The sequence below is a fragment of the Papaver somniferum genome, chromosome 5 (assembly GCF_003573695.1).
Source record: "Papaver somniferum cultivar HN1 chromosome 5, ASM357369v1, whole genome shotgun sequence".
Taxonomy (NCBI): domain Eukaryota; kingdom Viridiplantae; phylum Streptophyta; class Magnoliopsida; order Ranunculales; family Papaveraceae; genus Papaver; species Papaver somniferum.
The window spans coordinates 119531753-119547419 of NC_039362.1; the positions used below are offsets into that span (position 1 = coordinate 119531753).

Below are 15667 nucleotides of genomic sequence, written 5' to 3' on the forward strand. Positions count from 1 at the left end.
ATATGTCTTGACGCTGCGCTTTGGAAAAATACAGAATCTCACATAAATGCTCCATCATGGACTGTACAGTTTTGTGGACGGAGTCCCCAGAAATCATGTAGCTCCTGACGGGAAGAGGATCTCTGTGGAATCCCTCAGTGCTTAGTTGAAGTTCTCCTGCATCCACCTTCTCTTTGAAAATGCGCTTCAATTTGTTGCAATCGCTGGTGGGGTGATTGACGAACCTATGATAACGACAATATTTTGGATTTGCCATTTCTTCTTCAGTTGGAGGACATCTGGTAGGAGGTATCTTGATGGCGCCATCTTGAATCCACGCTTCTAGGAGTTCGATTACCTCTTCAATTGGACACGGGAAGATTAGAGCAGCCTCTCCAGTTTCTTGTTGATGTGCAGGCGTCTTAGTCGCAGCTTTCCGGGTTTGAGTTGTCGGTTGCGCTAGTGCCGCACATTTGGGTTGTTGATAGCCGTCCCCCAGATGCATTCTCTTTCCACCCTCACTAGTGATTGACTGTAGGTTGGATATTTTATTGGAAGGACGCTTGCTTTCCTGAACATTTTTATGGGCTTGTTCATTCTGGGACGGTTCGATCGGCTGAGTAAAGCAGCAGCGTATCTCTTAGCAGCTTCTAATGCAATATGGAAATTGATATTTTCCAGGAAGGACGCACATAATGAAATCACCTTTTCATGGCGAGGACTCTGATAAGAACGTGATAAATCCCACGAGTCTTATTTCTGAGCTTGAGGAAACATCTCTCGATCTTCATGAGCAGACAAGTTAGGTTGGTGGCTACCTTTCCATTCAACGTGACCATAGGCTTCATCTTCCTCACCAGGATTAGGAATATGAATCTTGGAAGAAGGACTACTACCATCAGTATTGATCCAAAATGAATTGTTGGTGGCGTTTCCTCCAGAATAATATGTGTTGGTTCCTTTGATAGTTGATCCGTGAGGAATTTCAAAAGCGTAAATACTTCGTCCTGTGTCTTGACAATAGTAACTTGATTCCTGACAATATCATTCAGGATTTTCATCAAATCGTGAATAGTTGTCACATATTTAGACTCCATAGCCTCGACAAGGGTTTTGAATGAAAGAACGGATTCAGGAATAACATGTGGAGTATTGTCAGTTCTAGGAGAAGTAAAATTGGGATTGAGGGTTTCTGAACCATTCCTAAGATCAACCATCTTGAGAAATTTAGGAAATTGAAAATGGAATTGGGAAAATGATTTTTTGTAACCGAGAGATTAATCTCCCACTGTGGTCGCCAGTTGTTTTGGGGAAAAAACTGATTCTGCTGTTTTTGGTAAATTTGGGTGTGTTGATGAGAAATGAATTCAAACCCTAAACAAATGTACTGCACAGGAGTACTTTTAGATTCGAGAGATCAATCTGTAAGACTCTAGCCTAAACCAAGAAATGTCTGTTCCAGATTCAATTCGGTCACAAAGTGAAGGAGAAGGGTTGATCTTAGGGAGGGAAGCGAAGAAGGTGTTGAGATAAGAATCTTGAATTACGAAGGTGTGGTTGTTTTATGACTTGTATCAGAATATGGAACTGGCTTGCAGAATGTAAGCTATCAGTTCTTGGTGTTTTTCTGGATACTGTGTTTTTAACCAAAACTCTGTCGTTGGTTTGAAATAGGCTGAAACCTATTTATGCAAGTCATAGTTGAACGCACCCTCATCTCATATAAAGTGGGAGTGGTTGAGTGATGGAGAAGTGGGATCGTGTGAAAATGTAGAAAACCACGTCCCTACTATGAGGGGAAGACGGGTCAGTTTACACCCACTACTTCTCTGCCGCCACTAACTGTCCGCTTTCCTGACACTTTATCATAATGGGCGTGTTGCACGCCGCACGCTGTAAACCGCCAGACCAATACCCTGATGATCATCCCCCAGTTTGTGACATTTGTGATGTCTCGAGTATTTTCGTGGGAAAATATGCATCAGGTTGCCAACCCTTTTTAGGATAATCGATTCAAGGCGTTGAACGTTGGTTTGAGCAGACCGATTGGTCAGACACAAAGGTGGGTTGCCGGCGAGCATGATGGCATCCTATTGGCTGCTTGGAATTAGATCTAAGCCAGTCAATTTTGCTGGTGAAGATGGATGGTCGTGATCGTTTTGCGACAGGAGCATGTTGCCGTTAACACGAATTTAGGGTTTTCAAAACGCGCAATCACCCTATCTTTGAGCAAGCGATTTGTTATGCTCATGGCATGTAGTGGGCAAATCGACCGTCCGGGCATGAAGGCGAGTCGTCGGTGAGCACACTAGTACCTGTTAGATCGTTCGAAAGAAGATCTAAACCGTCCAACTAGGCTGGCTAAGTCGGACGGATGTGATGTGTTTGAGACCGTTATGGTAGGTCTTAGCTCGTTGAGATTCTCTTTTAACAGCGCGACCATCCTAAGTCTGGCCAACGATCAGTGATGCTACTTGCGGGCTAATTAAGAGGATTCTGATTGGCTGAGATGATAGCGGGCCCGCCGGTGGACACCATGGAGTTTGCTAGGTCTTTCTAGGAGGAGGTCAAGCTTGTTGAATCGATTGGCCAAATCGTGTGGTCGTGATTGTTTTGAGACTGACATGGGCATCCTATGTTTAATTCCTTGAGGAATTAGGTATGTCGACCAACCAACTTCTAATTTTAATTAAAAGTGCGCGTGGCGCTTTTGGAGCGATCTGATTGGTCGGTTGGAAGAGGGGGTCGGCAAGTAGCAACATGGAGCGTGGCCGGCCAGCCACGGGTGGCGCCTGCTTAGGAAAATCGGTCGGCCAAGTGTCGCGGCCACGCATGCTTTTGCTTCTTACTTGCCGCAATTCCTCTTTATTTCTTATTTTCTGATTTTTGGTAGGATCTTGCTCCTACTAGCTGTGTGATGGATCAATTTCCTAGTTTGCTAAATTTAGTTTCGACCAATAGGTTTCGAATTATCGCGCAGGGTGCAAAAAACCTAATTTCTGCAAATTGATAAAATTAGGTTAAAGAACTGAATTTTGCGGATTGCCGCAAAACCAATCAATTTTGGTGAATTTCGCATATTGATACAAAAATCACTAATTATGTTTCAGAGGGCATCATAACTTTGTGTTCCCCTAATTGAGTATTTCCATGCATATCTTAATCCTGACACTTCGGGAAATTCATGCTGCTCAGTTGCTAGCGAACATTAATTGTCATGTCATGTCAAAATCAAGAGTTCGGCTGGGAACATAGCATGGAATGAATACTCGGCAGACTCCGACATTAGTGAGTAATGCAACTAGGAGCTTAAATACACATTAGGCTCTATGCTAGTGAACAATTCATTTAGGAGCTTGAGTTTCAATATAACATGAAGAGAGACATAGGCACTCATCAGATTCTGATATATTCTTCAAATTCCTTGCGGAATATAAACATATCAAGGTCTGCTACTTCTGATGCTGGATCAGGTAGGTAGACTTTTACAGTTTTCGCCCTATACTAAAAACCACCATCAACAAATGGAATTTTGAATTTTTTCTATTTGCACAATCGGTAGTTTCGTAATGTTTATTATCTATCAATTGTACAATCGGTAGTCTGGCGATGTTCTTTTATCTACCGATTATGGTAGTTGCCCCAATTTGAAATTTTCAAAAACCAATGGAATTTTGAATTTCTCTATTTGCACAATCGGTAGTTTCGTGATGTTTATTATCTATCGTGGTGTTATTTATCTACCGATTGTGGTAGTAGCCCCAAATTCAAAATTTTCAAAAACCAATAAAATTTTGGATTTCTCAAAGAAGAGAAAAACATAGTTAAAATCGGTAGATGAAAAAAAATATTAAACTACCGATTATGAAGAAACATATAAGTATTTTCCAACTTTTTTTATCTTATTAGTCGCCCCTAAAGACATCAGGTTAATTAGGTCTAATAAAAACAAAATCCAAAAATATGATATTGTCAGAATAACAGTATGGGCAGATCCTACCTCAAAATAAAATAACTCGTTTTTTATTCACTTATATTACTAAGATAAACAAAATATATACAAAAGTACAACAAGATAGTCAACAAACATTGTGCAACTAATACAGTGAAACCAAGAACTACCGCAGAGAAACAAGAAATTACAATATACGCTTCTGAATGCTTGTCAACGGCAAGTTTAATCCAGTGTATGGTGTATTTATGAACCAAACTATCAACAAAACTTTAGCAGCACAGCCACCAACAAATCATTCCAAACATCAATTGGTCCGGGCAAACACCAATGAGTACAATCATTGTGACCCTTCATATACTGGTTGTTCCAATGGAGCCCCGGATGTCCATCAGGTCTCATCATCATGGCCTTAGTTATATCCAAAATCCCAAATCTTTTCCCGACTTCTGGTTTGTTTTTAATACGCTCAAGCACTTCAACTTGAATACTCCTTATTTCCCATTCGCTGTTACCGGCAAAGTTAACCTGTTTCTCAGTGTAAGGACTTGTTCTATTACATTTTCCTCCACCGTTCCAAGACCCATGCTCAAAATGAGAAGGCGAATATGTTCTTAGCAAGGTAACTAATTCCTTGTTACACTCCTTGCAATTGTTAACATATCGAAGTCCCAATCCGAAGGCTTTTTCAATTGCAAATGGGATTCCCAAATTAGGGACGTTTGGTTCGTCACAGTAAATACATCCTATTAGTTGACCACCTTCCTATAAGTAATTCTTCCGAAAATACCAGTGAGAAACAGAAATGACAGCATAATCTAGACCATGTAGTGTCTGCGCCCAGTTATCGTCGATCCTGTCGAGGTGTATATTAAATACACCATCCCTAGTTGACCCATTAATTTCTTTCTCTTCTGCAAAAGCCAGGAATTTTGTCCAGCAGACCATGAGAGTGAAGTTATGAGAAGGAAAGTAAAATGTTCGGAATCGATCTTCATAGTCTTTGTGGATATCTTTTGGAGTTTCTCCCTGCAACGTTTTCGTATTCTCAGCAAATATGATGCCTTAAAAAATCTTAGACAATTAAACATAAGATAAAGTAGCACTTACTTGAGATAAGAGACAAAGAAGTGATTCCATTTGGTTTCGAGCAATGGAATCGCCAATAAACGCCAACTTCTTACCACGAAAGCTCGATAAGAATGTCTTAGGATTCAATCTTGGAAGCTCGCATTCATTTGGTTTCCATCTCCAATTCATATAATCCACATCTTTCCTTCCAAACTTCTGACAATTCCTTGAATCTGGTATCGTTGGAGGACAACTCAAATTCGTATATATTGACAAACTAAGATCGGGAAAATCCATCGACCCGTAAACAAGTCACACTTTATCTCACCTCCATTCTCCACATGCCCCATAAACAAAACATAAGATGAAAATTAGGACAAAAGTAAGACCAGGAAACAGGAAACGTAGATGAACCAAAATTGAGGATGATACGCAAAACTAGACAACTAGCTATTTATGTACATAACGTACCCTTCTTCAGGTTGGCAGTGGCGCTGTACTTGTTAATATCATCAGAAGAGTTCGGAGAGTAGCGAACGAAAACAGTGAAAAATGAAGTAGCACCAATTATCCAAAACACAAACAACAATGTTCCTACATACAAACTATTGCTTCTAATTACTTTCTTGTTAGTGTAGTAAGGAAGATTATCAAAAGTAGCAAACCTACTCATCGTATTTGTTATTGTTAAAAGCTACAGAAAGAAAGATTACACAGAGACTAATTACGTTGAAATCGTGAAGGCAGAGACAGACTTTTGAGTTTTCAAGCAGTAGAATTATTACATGATAAAATATATGAAGATTAAGAATTATGGGAGGTTTTGACGGATGACGTGGTAACATTTTGTTTAAACAACAGATTGTGCGCCTAATTCTTTATATGGAAATCATTTAAGGTCTAAGATGATGATAAATATACGTGGTTTAAGGTCTGAGACCATCTAATCACTACGCGAGGGTCTGAAGCAAGTACTAAGTCTTAAAGATCTAAGGTTCATGCAATTAATCCAACCACTCAACACAAAAACATTTTTTCAAAAGTTGGTGATCTAAATAGTAGACTAAAAAGACAGGAAAATCCTGTTTTTATTTTCAAAAGTTGCCTTTTGTGTTTGCAGTGACTTTTCTGGTCATCATATTCTTTTTCTTGCAAGGAAAATGGGGAGTAGTGGAAGTCTGGAAGAGGTGTGATGTTTATTTTCTAGACGTACGTGCAAGCCTGTTACCCAAAAGCTGCCTAACAACCACTAACTGGAAGTCAAATTACATGTTGTTTAGCAAATTGAAGTTCTGCTAGCAACTTATATATTCTGCTAGCAAATTGAAGAATGTATAAGTAATTCTTAGCAGGGTGTACGGTTTTTATATATGACAAATAATAACAATGAAACCTTACATCGATAAGAATTTCATCTTTCTATAGTATGTATATCAATCAGTGTCTAACGGAAAAAGGCAAACCAAGACTAATATTCGTTGGCCTAATACCAAAATGAACCAATTTTCATCTGCAAGAGAGCCATCACAAACTCGTTCCATACATCTATAGGACCAGGTAAACACCAATGAACGCAATCGTTATAACCCTTCATATACTGATTGTCCCAATGAGACCCAGGATGTCCATCAGGTCTCATCATCATTGCTCTTGTTACATCTAAACTTTCGTACCTTTTCTTATTGCCTTTCTTTTCTTCCTTCTTCTTCATTCTCTCAACGACTTGTACTTGATTACTTCTTAATTCCCATTCAGAACCTCCATAATCTATTTCTTCTTCACTGAATGGTCTTGTTCTATTACAATTACCACCACCATTCCAAGACCCGTTTTCGAAATGTGCAGGCGAAAATGTTCGTATCAAAGTAAATAAACCGTCGTTACAATCTTGGCACCGGCTGATGAACTTAAGGGCTGTGTTAAAAGCCCTTCCAATGGCTAAAGCAGGACCTATATCCGTAACGTTTTGCTCGTCACAATAGATGCACCCTATAAGCTTTTCATTTTCATATAAGTAGCACTTTCTGAAAAACCAGTGGGCATCAGACATGATAATGTAATCTAGACCAGGTAGTTTTTGAAACCAAGTGTTATCAATCTTGTCAAGGTATATGTCGTAGACTCCAGAATTTGAACCGTTTATAACTCTTTCTTCACCAGCAACTAAGAATTTTGTCCAAATTACCATCAGAGTGAAATTGTAATTAGGAAAGTAGAATGCCCGGAATCGATCCTCAGAGTCCTTGTAAACGTCTACCGGAGTTCCCACCTGCAAAACATTACGGAACTATGATGCAAGACGGATATGGTGAATAGATGATCGCATTTGCATGTCTAATACACTATTCAAGGACACCATTATAAGCATGTCCGCGACATCTCTACATATGAACCTAAATGATTGTCACTTGTAAACATTCTCTAAAATGAAAGGGGATGATTGTTTGCGTTAGGTGCTTTATATATTTCATATATACTTACTTGAGACAGGAGGCAAAGTAGCGATTCCATTTGGTTCCGAGCAACTGAATCACCTACAAACGCCAACTTTTTGCCTCGAACAATTGGTAAGAAAATATTTGGATCAAACCTAGGAAGCTCACATTCATTTGGTTTCCATCTCCATTTCAAATAATCTACGTCACTCCTACCATTCTTACCACAATTCTTCGATTCGGGCAATGTGGGACAACTCGTATTGGTATACAATGGTCCATTAAGATCCGGAATCCAATGTCCCTGGAACAAGTCACATTTCTTCTCATGATTCTCCTCTACACAAACAAAAATGAAAAATGGTAATGTTAGAACTTGTAGAAAATCTAAATGTATCCTTTCTCTTGAAACTAAAGCCAAATCGAGATTAACAAACATGGGTCAGTTTTGATGAAATTGTCATAAATGTATGTGTACCCTTCTGGGGTTTGATGAGGTTCCCTTCTGGGAGATCTTTGTGAGGATTGACCTTAAAAAAGTTCTGAACATTAACCTTTAAAAGGTTTGGAGAATATATTGTGAGAATACTTAAGATTGATGTTAAACCCAGTATCCATAGCAACAGCTTTGGTTTCTTGATGTAATGGTGAAAATTTTCCAAGGTAAAAACACTACTTGACATCTTTTTTAATTTAGTGTCATTACAGAAAAAGAAAAAAATAAATAAAAATCCTTGGAGCTAGGGATAGAAAATAAATTAAGACACACCTTTAATCTTGAATTCATGGAAGAGAGATGTCTAGTTTCAGAACACAACATGCACTAATGGAGGATTCAATGGAGGGTAGGGTTGGGAGATCAGTACTAATTTGTAAATCAACCCTAGAAATATGCGGCTATCCATACAGTTGTAATGTAGTGGTGGTCAAATTTAGACATCAAAAGTAATTCAAGCTTCTTATTATAGAAGCGACATTTTCTTTTGCTACATTTTGATTCTCTACTTCTCTTACCAAATGCTAAAAAAAGATACCTTAGTTATATGCACAATAGGAAAGGCATGAAAATCATTTCAAGGTGTAACAATTTACAGGAATTACAAGGGCATCGAATAAATTTTAACTACAAGAAAAAATCCTCCACAAACACTGAATCAAACATCCAAGTGATGGAGGTAAAATGTTTTACCTTAAAAGAAAAAAGAAATAGAAGCGTTGAGAAAATGGTAGGACTACAAGGACAACACACATGCTTTGGAGGGGGGGCTATATATGAAAGTGCCTCACTCGACCATTGATGACTGAGAATAACTAACATAATGACGAGCAACAAACCTTTTCTTTTTTTCTTTTGGATTTTCTTTTTCCTTTAATCAACATTTCTATTAACATTCTCATGAATGGCTTGTAACAAAAAGAAGTCCTAGACTTGTATAACAAGGTCCTTCCTACCTTCTTCACATCACAGGATTGGTTCTTCCTGCAAACCATTTCCATCTACTGTTGCTGTTGCCACGAAGAGGGTGGCTGCTGCTGCTGTTGTTGCTGCTTGTAGCTAAATCTCTCCGCGTCCCACCCACCTTCGGGTTCTTTCCTTTTCAGAGCAGCTACAGCAGCTGCAGCCTGATGGTTATAGTACATTCTTCCTTGCTCCTCTGTTAAGAAAGCCTGAGAACTAATAGCAACTGGTTGTTGCCTTGAAGCAGCTGAAGGATACCTATCTTCTCTCCCTACTTCCATGTCTGAACCTCCAGGACCAGCATTCAGATCTAGACCACCTTGTGTTCCCCATTTTCTACTACTATTGCTACTCTCAGGCCCACCGCCTGCATTAGAACTACCCTCGGGAACACTTATCACATACGGCCTATGGTAATGACCAGCTGTAGGAGGTCCTAGTAACTGTGATGGAACTGCAGCGGACCCAAGCCCTGCGCCAGCTGAAGAATCTAAATATGTAGCGGATCCACCTGAAAACGAGGTCGAAGGAAGAGCAAAACTGGTTCCAAACGGGAACCCCGGATATTGGTATGCAGTGGCAGGGGAATACGCTACTGCAGGAGAAGAAGCTAGAACAGGAGGACCTCTGTACACATCAAGTCCAAAGTTGGTCCCACCTGCTGAAGGTCCTAAGATCCTCCGCGTACCCGCTGCAGAAACAACTGGGTAATGCTGCTCTCCTCTTTCAGGCAAGATCGATGGGACAGCAACGGCTGGATAAGAATTTCCCATCGGGAACCATGACGAGAGACCCACCATCTCCACATTGCTCGTTCTTTGACCAGCAGGTGCTAGGAATGGTAGATTGCCCTTCGCATGCTGTCTAACTACAGTTGGTTCTGCACTTAACTCATCAACCCCGGGACCATTATTCAGATCAAAGTCCCTCAGGACATTGACCTCACCATTCGAATGCGTCCCAGATGATGATGATGATCTAACGGGCAACAGAGGCACCTCTAATCTTCTACTACTAGTCACAGAAAATGGCGAGATATCAGTGTCTTCATCAACCCTATTCAAATCAAGATCCAAACCTGCAAAAGCACTACGACTAGGTGCAGAAGGACCAAACATCTCACTGCGACCTAAATTGCGATGGTTAATAAACCCAGATTCCTTGCGCCTTCCATGTGAGTAGCTCCGTGAACCAGTGTCCTCGAGAACTCTCTCATCTGCCACATTCAGGTCAAAATTCAATTGATGGAGATCCTGTTTGACAGCACTGTAGATCTGAGGTACATCTGCTGCACAAAGAGACATCTCCAGAACTTTTCTAGGTTCAGCACGCCTAAATGCACTTGTGGCAGCAGATCCTTTCCAACCAATTTCCCCTTTACTTCTCGATAGTTTTTCAATTGATGGCAAAAACCCACCTTTGGCAGCAGCTGCTACTGTGATCGAAGCAGGGAGACTGCACGACATGGAAGGAAGACAAAACTGCAGAGTACTAGGTAAGTTAGGAGCAGGTGTATCTACAGGTATGGGGGTAACATATCCCTGGTTCCCTTCATCCAAAAGGATGCCTTCATTCAAATCAAAATCCAATTTTGTGGCTGTGTCTGATCCTGCTGCGGCATACAAGGAGGAACCTCCTGTTGTGGATGCACATTCTTCCAACTCTTCTGCTTCAGTAGGCTTTGCACATACCTCAGTCCCTTGAACTGACACTGATGGAAGTTCTTCATCGGGAGCAGATACTCTCGAACGGCCACCAACTCCTACTCTTATATCGGAATTATCTCCGTTCACACCAGTGTAACCCATAACAATTGAGCCAGCAGTGCCTGAAATTTGATTATCATGAGCTGAATGATCTGTACTTGTCTGCTCCATTCTTTGATATTCAGTATGCCCGATATGCGTTTTGGCCTCCATACCAACAGCCCTTACAGTCTTCAACTCCGCACTGTTCTCTAAATGCAAAACATTTTCTGAAGGCAGAGTTTCCTTCAAGTTATTCTCACCTAATTCATGGATATCAACACCAGACGCCATTTTCTTCTTTGTTCCGACTTCACCATTTGACCCTTCTTGGTCCTTGCTCTGTACAGTCATATCTAAAGATGGAGAAAATGGAGAGTCAACAGCAGCTTCTTTCACAACTTTTGCACCGAAACCTGCATCATGAACATGAACTGCTAATTAGATAAACTAAAAATATACACACGCAAACATTACATGACGTACCAGATAAATTTCAATTATACCTGATGAGCCTGTCCTTGCATCCACATTGTTTCCATCAGTATGGTCAAGCTTGCTAGTTTGATCAAATGACAAACTTCGGAACTTCTGAGTACGATCCAGGACATTTTCATCTTTGCAGCCACCAACACCTGTTCTCTTTTCACAAGGTTGCTCAATCCCTTCATGCTTAGCCACAGAAGCGGGTACTGCTTCATCCGGTTTCCCATCGGACTTTAAGCATGGGTCGGTCATTTGTTGCAAACTGATACCAGGACCTTGGAGCTGCTCCCCTTTTGTTTTTTCTTCGGAAACCAGCGTAGCTGGAATTTTATCATCTCGGATTTTGGCCTTAGCTTTCAATGTATCAACAGATGCGACCTGCTTCTCTACACTAGCTTCAGGTTTTGTTTCCACTCTACCTGTCCCATCTTCACAAGATAACCTTAACTTCGGATCATCTGCCACACATTCCGGCCCAGCACCTATGCTTTTCTTAGGAGAACTAATTGGTGAAACCTGCTCTGACTTGGACATCTCTCCAGCAGCAACACTTGCAAGCAGATTCATGCCAATATCATCCCCGCCACAGATAGACGCACTAGCTTTGACACAGCTCTCAACTAACGCATTTATAGAGCTGAGGGAAGCTTCCTTCAACTTTTCTTGCTTAGGTTCACCAACTGAAACTCCCTGCTCCTGTTCCGATGATAAGCAAATAACTTTGGAAGCTTCTGACAACTTTCCTGACTCTTCACCAATAATGCTATCAGCTGATCCGTTACCTACATCAGACCCCACCAATCCATCTTTCACATCATTGCTCTGCCATGATTCCGTAGTCACATCAGGAGCAACACCAACTCGAGAAGCATCACTCTTTACTTTTACTTTTTGATCGGATTGGTCATTACTTTCAGGGACTCCGGGAGAAGAAACTCTGCTCACCAATACAGGAGGGTCATCAAATGAGGAGACGCTTACACTCCGTGCAGGACTGCGCCCAGGATTTGGAAGCCTGACAATAATTCTGTGGCTTCCATGATCAACAGCAGGCACATCAGGAGTTTTTTCACAAGTCAACCCCGACTGTGAAGCCTTCTCTGATGTAGAATTCCTATTCCCGGAGCCACATCTGTTAGAAGTTTCCTTCTGAACTCCGGTTACAACTGATCCCGGAAAACCATTGGCTGATTTCCGATGGCGAGATGCACTGCCAGATGTCTTACTAACGCTCTCAGAACCAGCAGTGGAGCTCCTAGCATCCTCCTTCCATGAAGACTGGCTGTTGTTCAGTGATTGACTGGATCCACTACTCTTCTCCTCCTTAACGGTTACTGGCGGATCAGGAGTAGCAGTTTTGTGCAGGGACTTTCCATTTAAATCTTTTGAACTTGCCATTGATGGCAGCAATGGTACTGATGATTTCACAGACCCGGGGGATGTCTTGGTAGCACCATCTCCTTGGCCAAGCTTAAGTGATGCTGCTTTTGTTGCAGAAGGTTGTGACACGGAGCTCTTCGCAAGACCCTCAGAGGACACCCCCGTACGTCTGCTTCCTGCATGAGAAATATCAGAGATGCATTGCTTACTCGGAGAAGAAGCTGCCCGAGCCGCTCCTGACTTCAATTCGATTATCTTCATTTCTGCTTCAACACGTTTCTTCCACGTGTCAACTAAGCTCTTCGATTTCCTTTGTATTTCCAAATTTTTATGAGTACGTAAATGATTCACAGACCTACCAACATTACAATTCTGAAGAGCATGAAGATCAACAGGAAGCTTGTCAAGTGCGCGAAGCACAGCCAAAAGAAAATCTTCAGCCTGTTTATCACTTTCTTTGGGACTACTACCATCACGCTCTTTCATTTCACGGAGCCACTCATCCAATACAGCCAGTCCGTTGAGATGCACAAACTGCCCAAGGCAATCATTCCTTTCAGTGGCTCCTATGACCTCCGCTGCCATTATTCGGCCACCCAACTCTAGCTTCTTCTCGGTACTGTTATGTTGCAGGAGTTGCACCAGCTTTTCAACCCCTTTAAAGTCTACAAGACCTCCTTTCACTGCTATCTTAGAGATCTCTGATTTCCCAATAAACTGGCCAGAATCTCCGTCTTCTGACTTCGTATAACGTTCTCGTTTAACCGGTTCAGAACTCTGATCACTACGCTCCCTTTTCTTCCCCTTAATTTGAGAAGGTAATGTGCTAGGACTATTCTGTATACTATCAGAACCAGGTTTCAACTGCTGTGCTGTGGTAGAAACATTCAAAGGTTTTGGAGAACGTCCTCCCGATTGTACAGCTGCATGCATTTCTATACGTGTTTTATCCAGTAACTTATCTACTTCTTCCTGTCGTTCCTGTGAAGAATTAAATGTATTGGATAATAAACACCAGCGGTAAACAAAATATATGGAAGTGTACATATAAGAAAATGAGACTTACATTAATGTAATCTTGATCGGTTAGCCACCATAAACGATTGTTTGTAGTATCATATACTCGCCTGCAAACAAATGAGGATATCCCTGAAGGAAGTTCAACACCTTTACGAAGGAATGCAACTTTACAAGGATGGAGTAACGATGCAGTAGGTATTTTATCCTCATGAAATGAGTAGAAAACTTCATTGGGAGCGGCTTCCAGCAAGACGCCTTTCCCGGGGTTTACATCAACAGGTCGATAAAGCCAATTCACACGGAACTTTGAATGTTCTTCTACTTCTGATGTTAAACTGCGAATTATTCCTATAAACGGTGGGGAGCCTTCTTGGTGGGGTTTGAAAAGTGCACAATCACCTACAGTAACCTTGCGACCATCCTACAAAGCAAGAAAAGCTTCAGCAAAAAGTAGACAAGTATATGGTGCATAATCGAGAAAACGGCATCAGCGAAGTAGAACAATAGATATTAATCCAAGAAGTAATATATGAATATTAATAATGACCAACTAACATTTAGATGTATTCATCTTAAGAGGGTATCAATCTTCTTCACTTAAAACCAACACTATCCTTTCCTTTTTGACTATAGTGTCTTCATGATGAACAAAACGCCTAAATGACAAATAACCTTCCCCAACCAATGTATAACCAGAAAATCGTATTTAACTAAACTGTCTGGAAGAAAGACCCCTCAAGAGTCTGTAAAACTCCAAAGTTTGCTATTAAAGCAAAAATAACAAAAGAAATCTATTATCACCAGCAACGAAATTGCGGAAAATGCATTACTGTGAGATGACGAAACCATATCTAGTATCCACTATAAATGTCCACAACTCTTTTACCAAAAACAAAATTAAATGCAAAGCACAATTCGAGCTAAATCTTCCGAACTATTCAGACTAACATTAATTTTTATCCTGGACTGATAAAACCTACAAAGCCATACACAATTAACTATCAAAATTAAAGACACATAATTACACTTACCAAAAAAAAAATCAATTATCGAATTAAGAACCCACCAAATGAACTGTAATTCACATTTTAATTCAACAATAGCAAAAGCATATCTTCGAACCCCTTCTTTCCAACCAAAACCTTACAATTCAAAAAATTTAAACTTTCAATTACCGAAATTTCAACCAAAAAAAAAGTGAAACCCTAGAAAAAGGAAATACCTGGCAAAAAAATTCAGAGAAAGAATTAGGTATTGAAGAATCAGCAGCTACAATCTTATTACCCAGATTGAGGACCGACCACATATGCCGTATAGGGTTCCTAATAACTTCACCACCTTCTCGCCCATGCATAATAATTCTCTTGCATCATTTTCACCTCTATTATTATCAATTTCAATCTCAAATCCTTCAGCCCAAACGTGAACCATCAAATCCTCCAACTATAATCTAAGCAAATCAAACCCCAAAATCTAGTAATTCTAAGTCAAAACCAACTCCTTCTTACTTTCATTTTCCAAACAGCTAACCCTGAATCCCAGAGCAAATTAGGTACACACTTCTCCTTTGATTTCGTCGTCTTTATGATTAATCAAATTTGATAACTTCAACAGATCTATGGTTTACAAATCTTGTTTTTAAAAAACCAGAATTTTCGAACGAGTATTTCGCGATCTGAAGAGAGGAGAAGAGAGAGAAGGGAAATGTCGAGGCTACGCCCAGAAGGCAAAAGTGAACTTGGTAGCTTAAACACGGGCAGAATGGGTACTTCAGTTTTTAGGGCGTTTGTACTTCAGTTTTTAGGGCGTTTGTACTGCTTTTTGTACCAAGTTACCGAAGGTAAGTGTTTCACGGGTGGGTAGCACACGGATCAATGGCCATGGGAACGGATCGTGATTACGAAGATTAGCCCACACTACTTCTTCTGCAAATAATTTTATCTTAAAGAGGCAGAAGTCACTAAAAGGTTGAAGATCAATCAATATACCCTTAGTCAGATTAGTTTTTTCCAAGGTAAGCTCGGATTCTTCGTGGACAGCGAAAAACATCTTGCGGAAAATAATGCTATGAAATTTTGAACACCACTGAGCATGTTCCTACCAATATATCTACATTTTTTGTTGATGCATCTTTTGATTA

The 15667-nt window shown here is 40.5% G+C and overlaps 2 protein-coding genes and 1 pseudogene across 4 annotated transcripts; all 3 read right to left on the reverse strand.

The window, feature by feature from the left end:
• Positions 1-4076: 4076 nt before the first annotated feature.
• LOC113277742 lies at positions 4077-5331 on the reverse strand (annotated as a pseudogene).
• A 946-nt stretch (positions 5332-6277) lies between these two features.
• Positions 6278-8193, reverse strand: LOC113282518 (protein ALTERED XYLOGLUCAN 4-like). Its single transcript, XM_026531544.1, has 3 exons — positions 7916-8193; positions 7484-7776; positions 6278-7271 (listed from the first exon to the last, which is right to left on the reverse strand). Exons 1-3 carry the CDS (start codon positions 8118-8120, stop codon positions 6486-6488), a joined length of 1284 nt encoding a protein of 427 aa, XP_026387329.1. The 5' UTR covers positions 8121-8193; the 3' UTR covers positions 6278-6485.
• Positions 8194-8481: 288 nt separating this feature from the next.
• LOC113282517 lies at positions 8482-15298 on the reverse strand. Of its 3 annotated transcripts, none has more exons than XM_026531543.1 (5): positions 14750-14889; positions 14594-14669; positions 13574-13948; positions 11148-13488; positions 8482-11057 (listed from the first exon to the last, which is right to left on the reverse strand). In XM_026531543.1, the coding sequence occupies exons 4-5, from the start codon at positions 13438-13440 to the stop codon at positions 8935-8937; spliced, it is 4416 nt and encodes a 1471-aa protein (XP_026387328.1). In that variant the 5' UTR covers positions 13441-13488; positions 13574-13948; positions 14594-14669; positions 14750-14889; the 3' UTR covers positions 8482-8934. The 3 variants fall into 3 exon arrangements, with proteins under 3 accessions (XP_026387328.1, XP_026387327.1, XP_026387326.1); XM_026531542.1 differs by having other exon boundaries at positions 14559-14669; XM_026531541.1 differs by lacking the exon at positions 14594-14669 and having other exon boundaries at positions 14750-15298.
• Positions 15299-15667: the final 369 nt, after the last annotated feature.

Excerpts from the sequence above, each read along its gene's own strand:
- LOC113282518 (XM_026531544.1), bottom strand. The coding sequence starts at position 8,120 with ATGTCAAGTAGTGTTTTTACCTTGGAAAATTTTCACCATTACATCAAG. Across the intron at positions 7,777-7,915 it reads CCTCATCAAACCCCAGAAGG|AGGAGAATCATGAGAAGAAA; the intron begins GTACACATACAT and ends TTGTTTGTGTAG. Across the intron at positions 7,272-7,483 it reads TACTTTGCCTCCTGTCTCAA|GTGGGAACTCCGGTAGACGT; the intron begins GTAAGTATATAT and ends AATGTTTTGCAG.
- LOC113282517 (XM_026531541.1), bottom strand. The coding sequence starts at position 14,881 with ATGCATGGGCGAGAAGGTGGTGAAGTTATTAGGAACCCTATACGGCAT. Across the intron at positions 13,949-14,749 it reads TCTCTGAATTTTTTTGCCAG|GATGGTCGCAAGGTTACTGT; the intron begins GTATTTCCTTTT and ends CTTGCTTTGTAG. Across the intron at positions 11,058-11,147 it reads TGCAAGGACAGGCTCATCAG|GTTTCGGTGCAAAAGTTGTG; the intron begins GTATAATTGAAA and ends TTCATGATGCAG.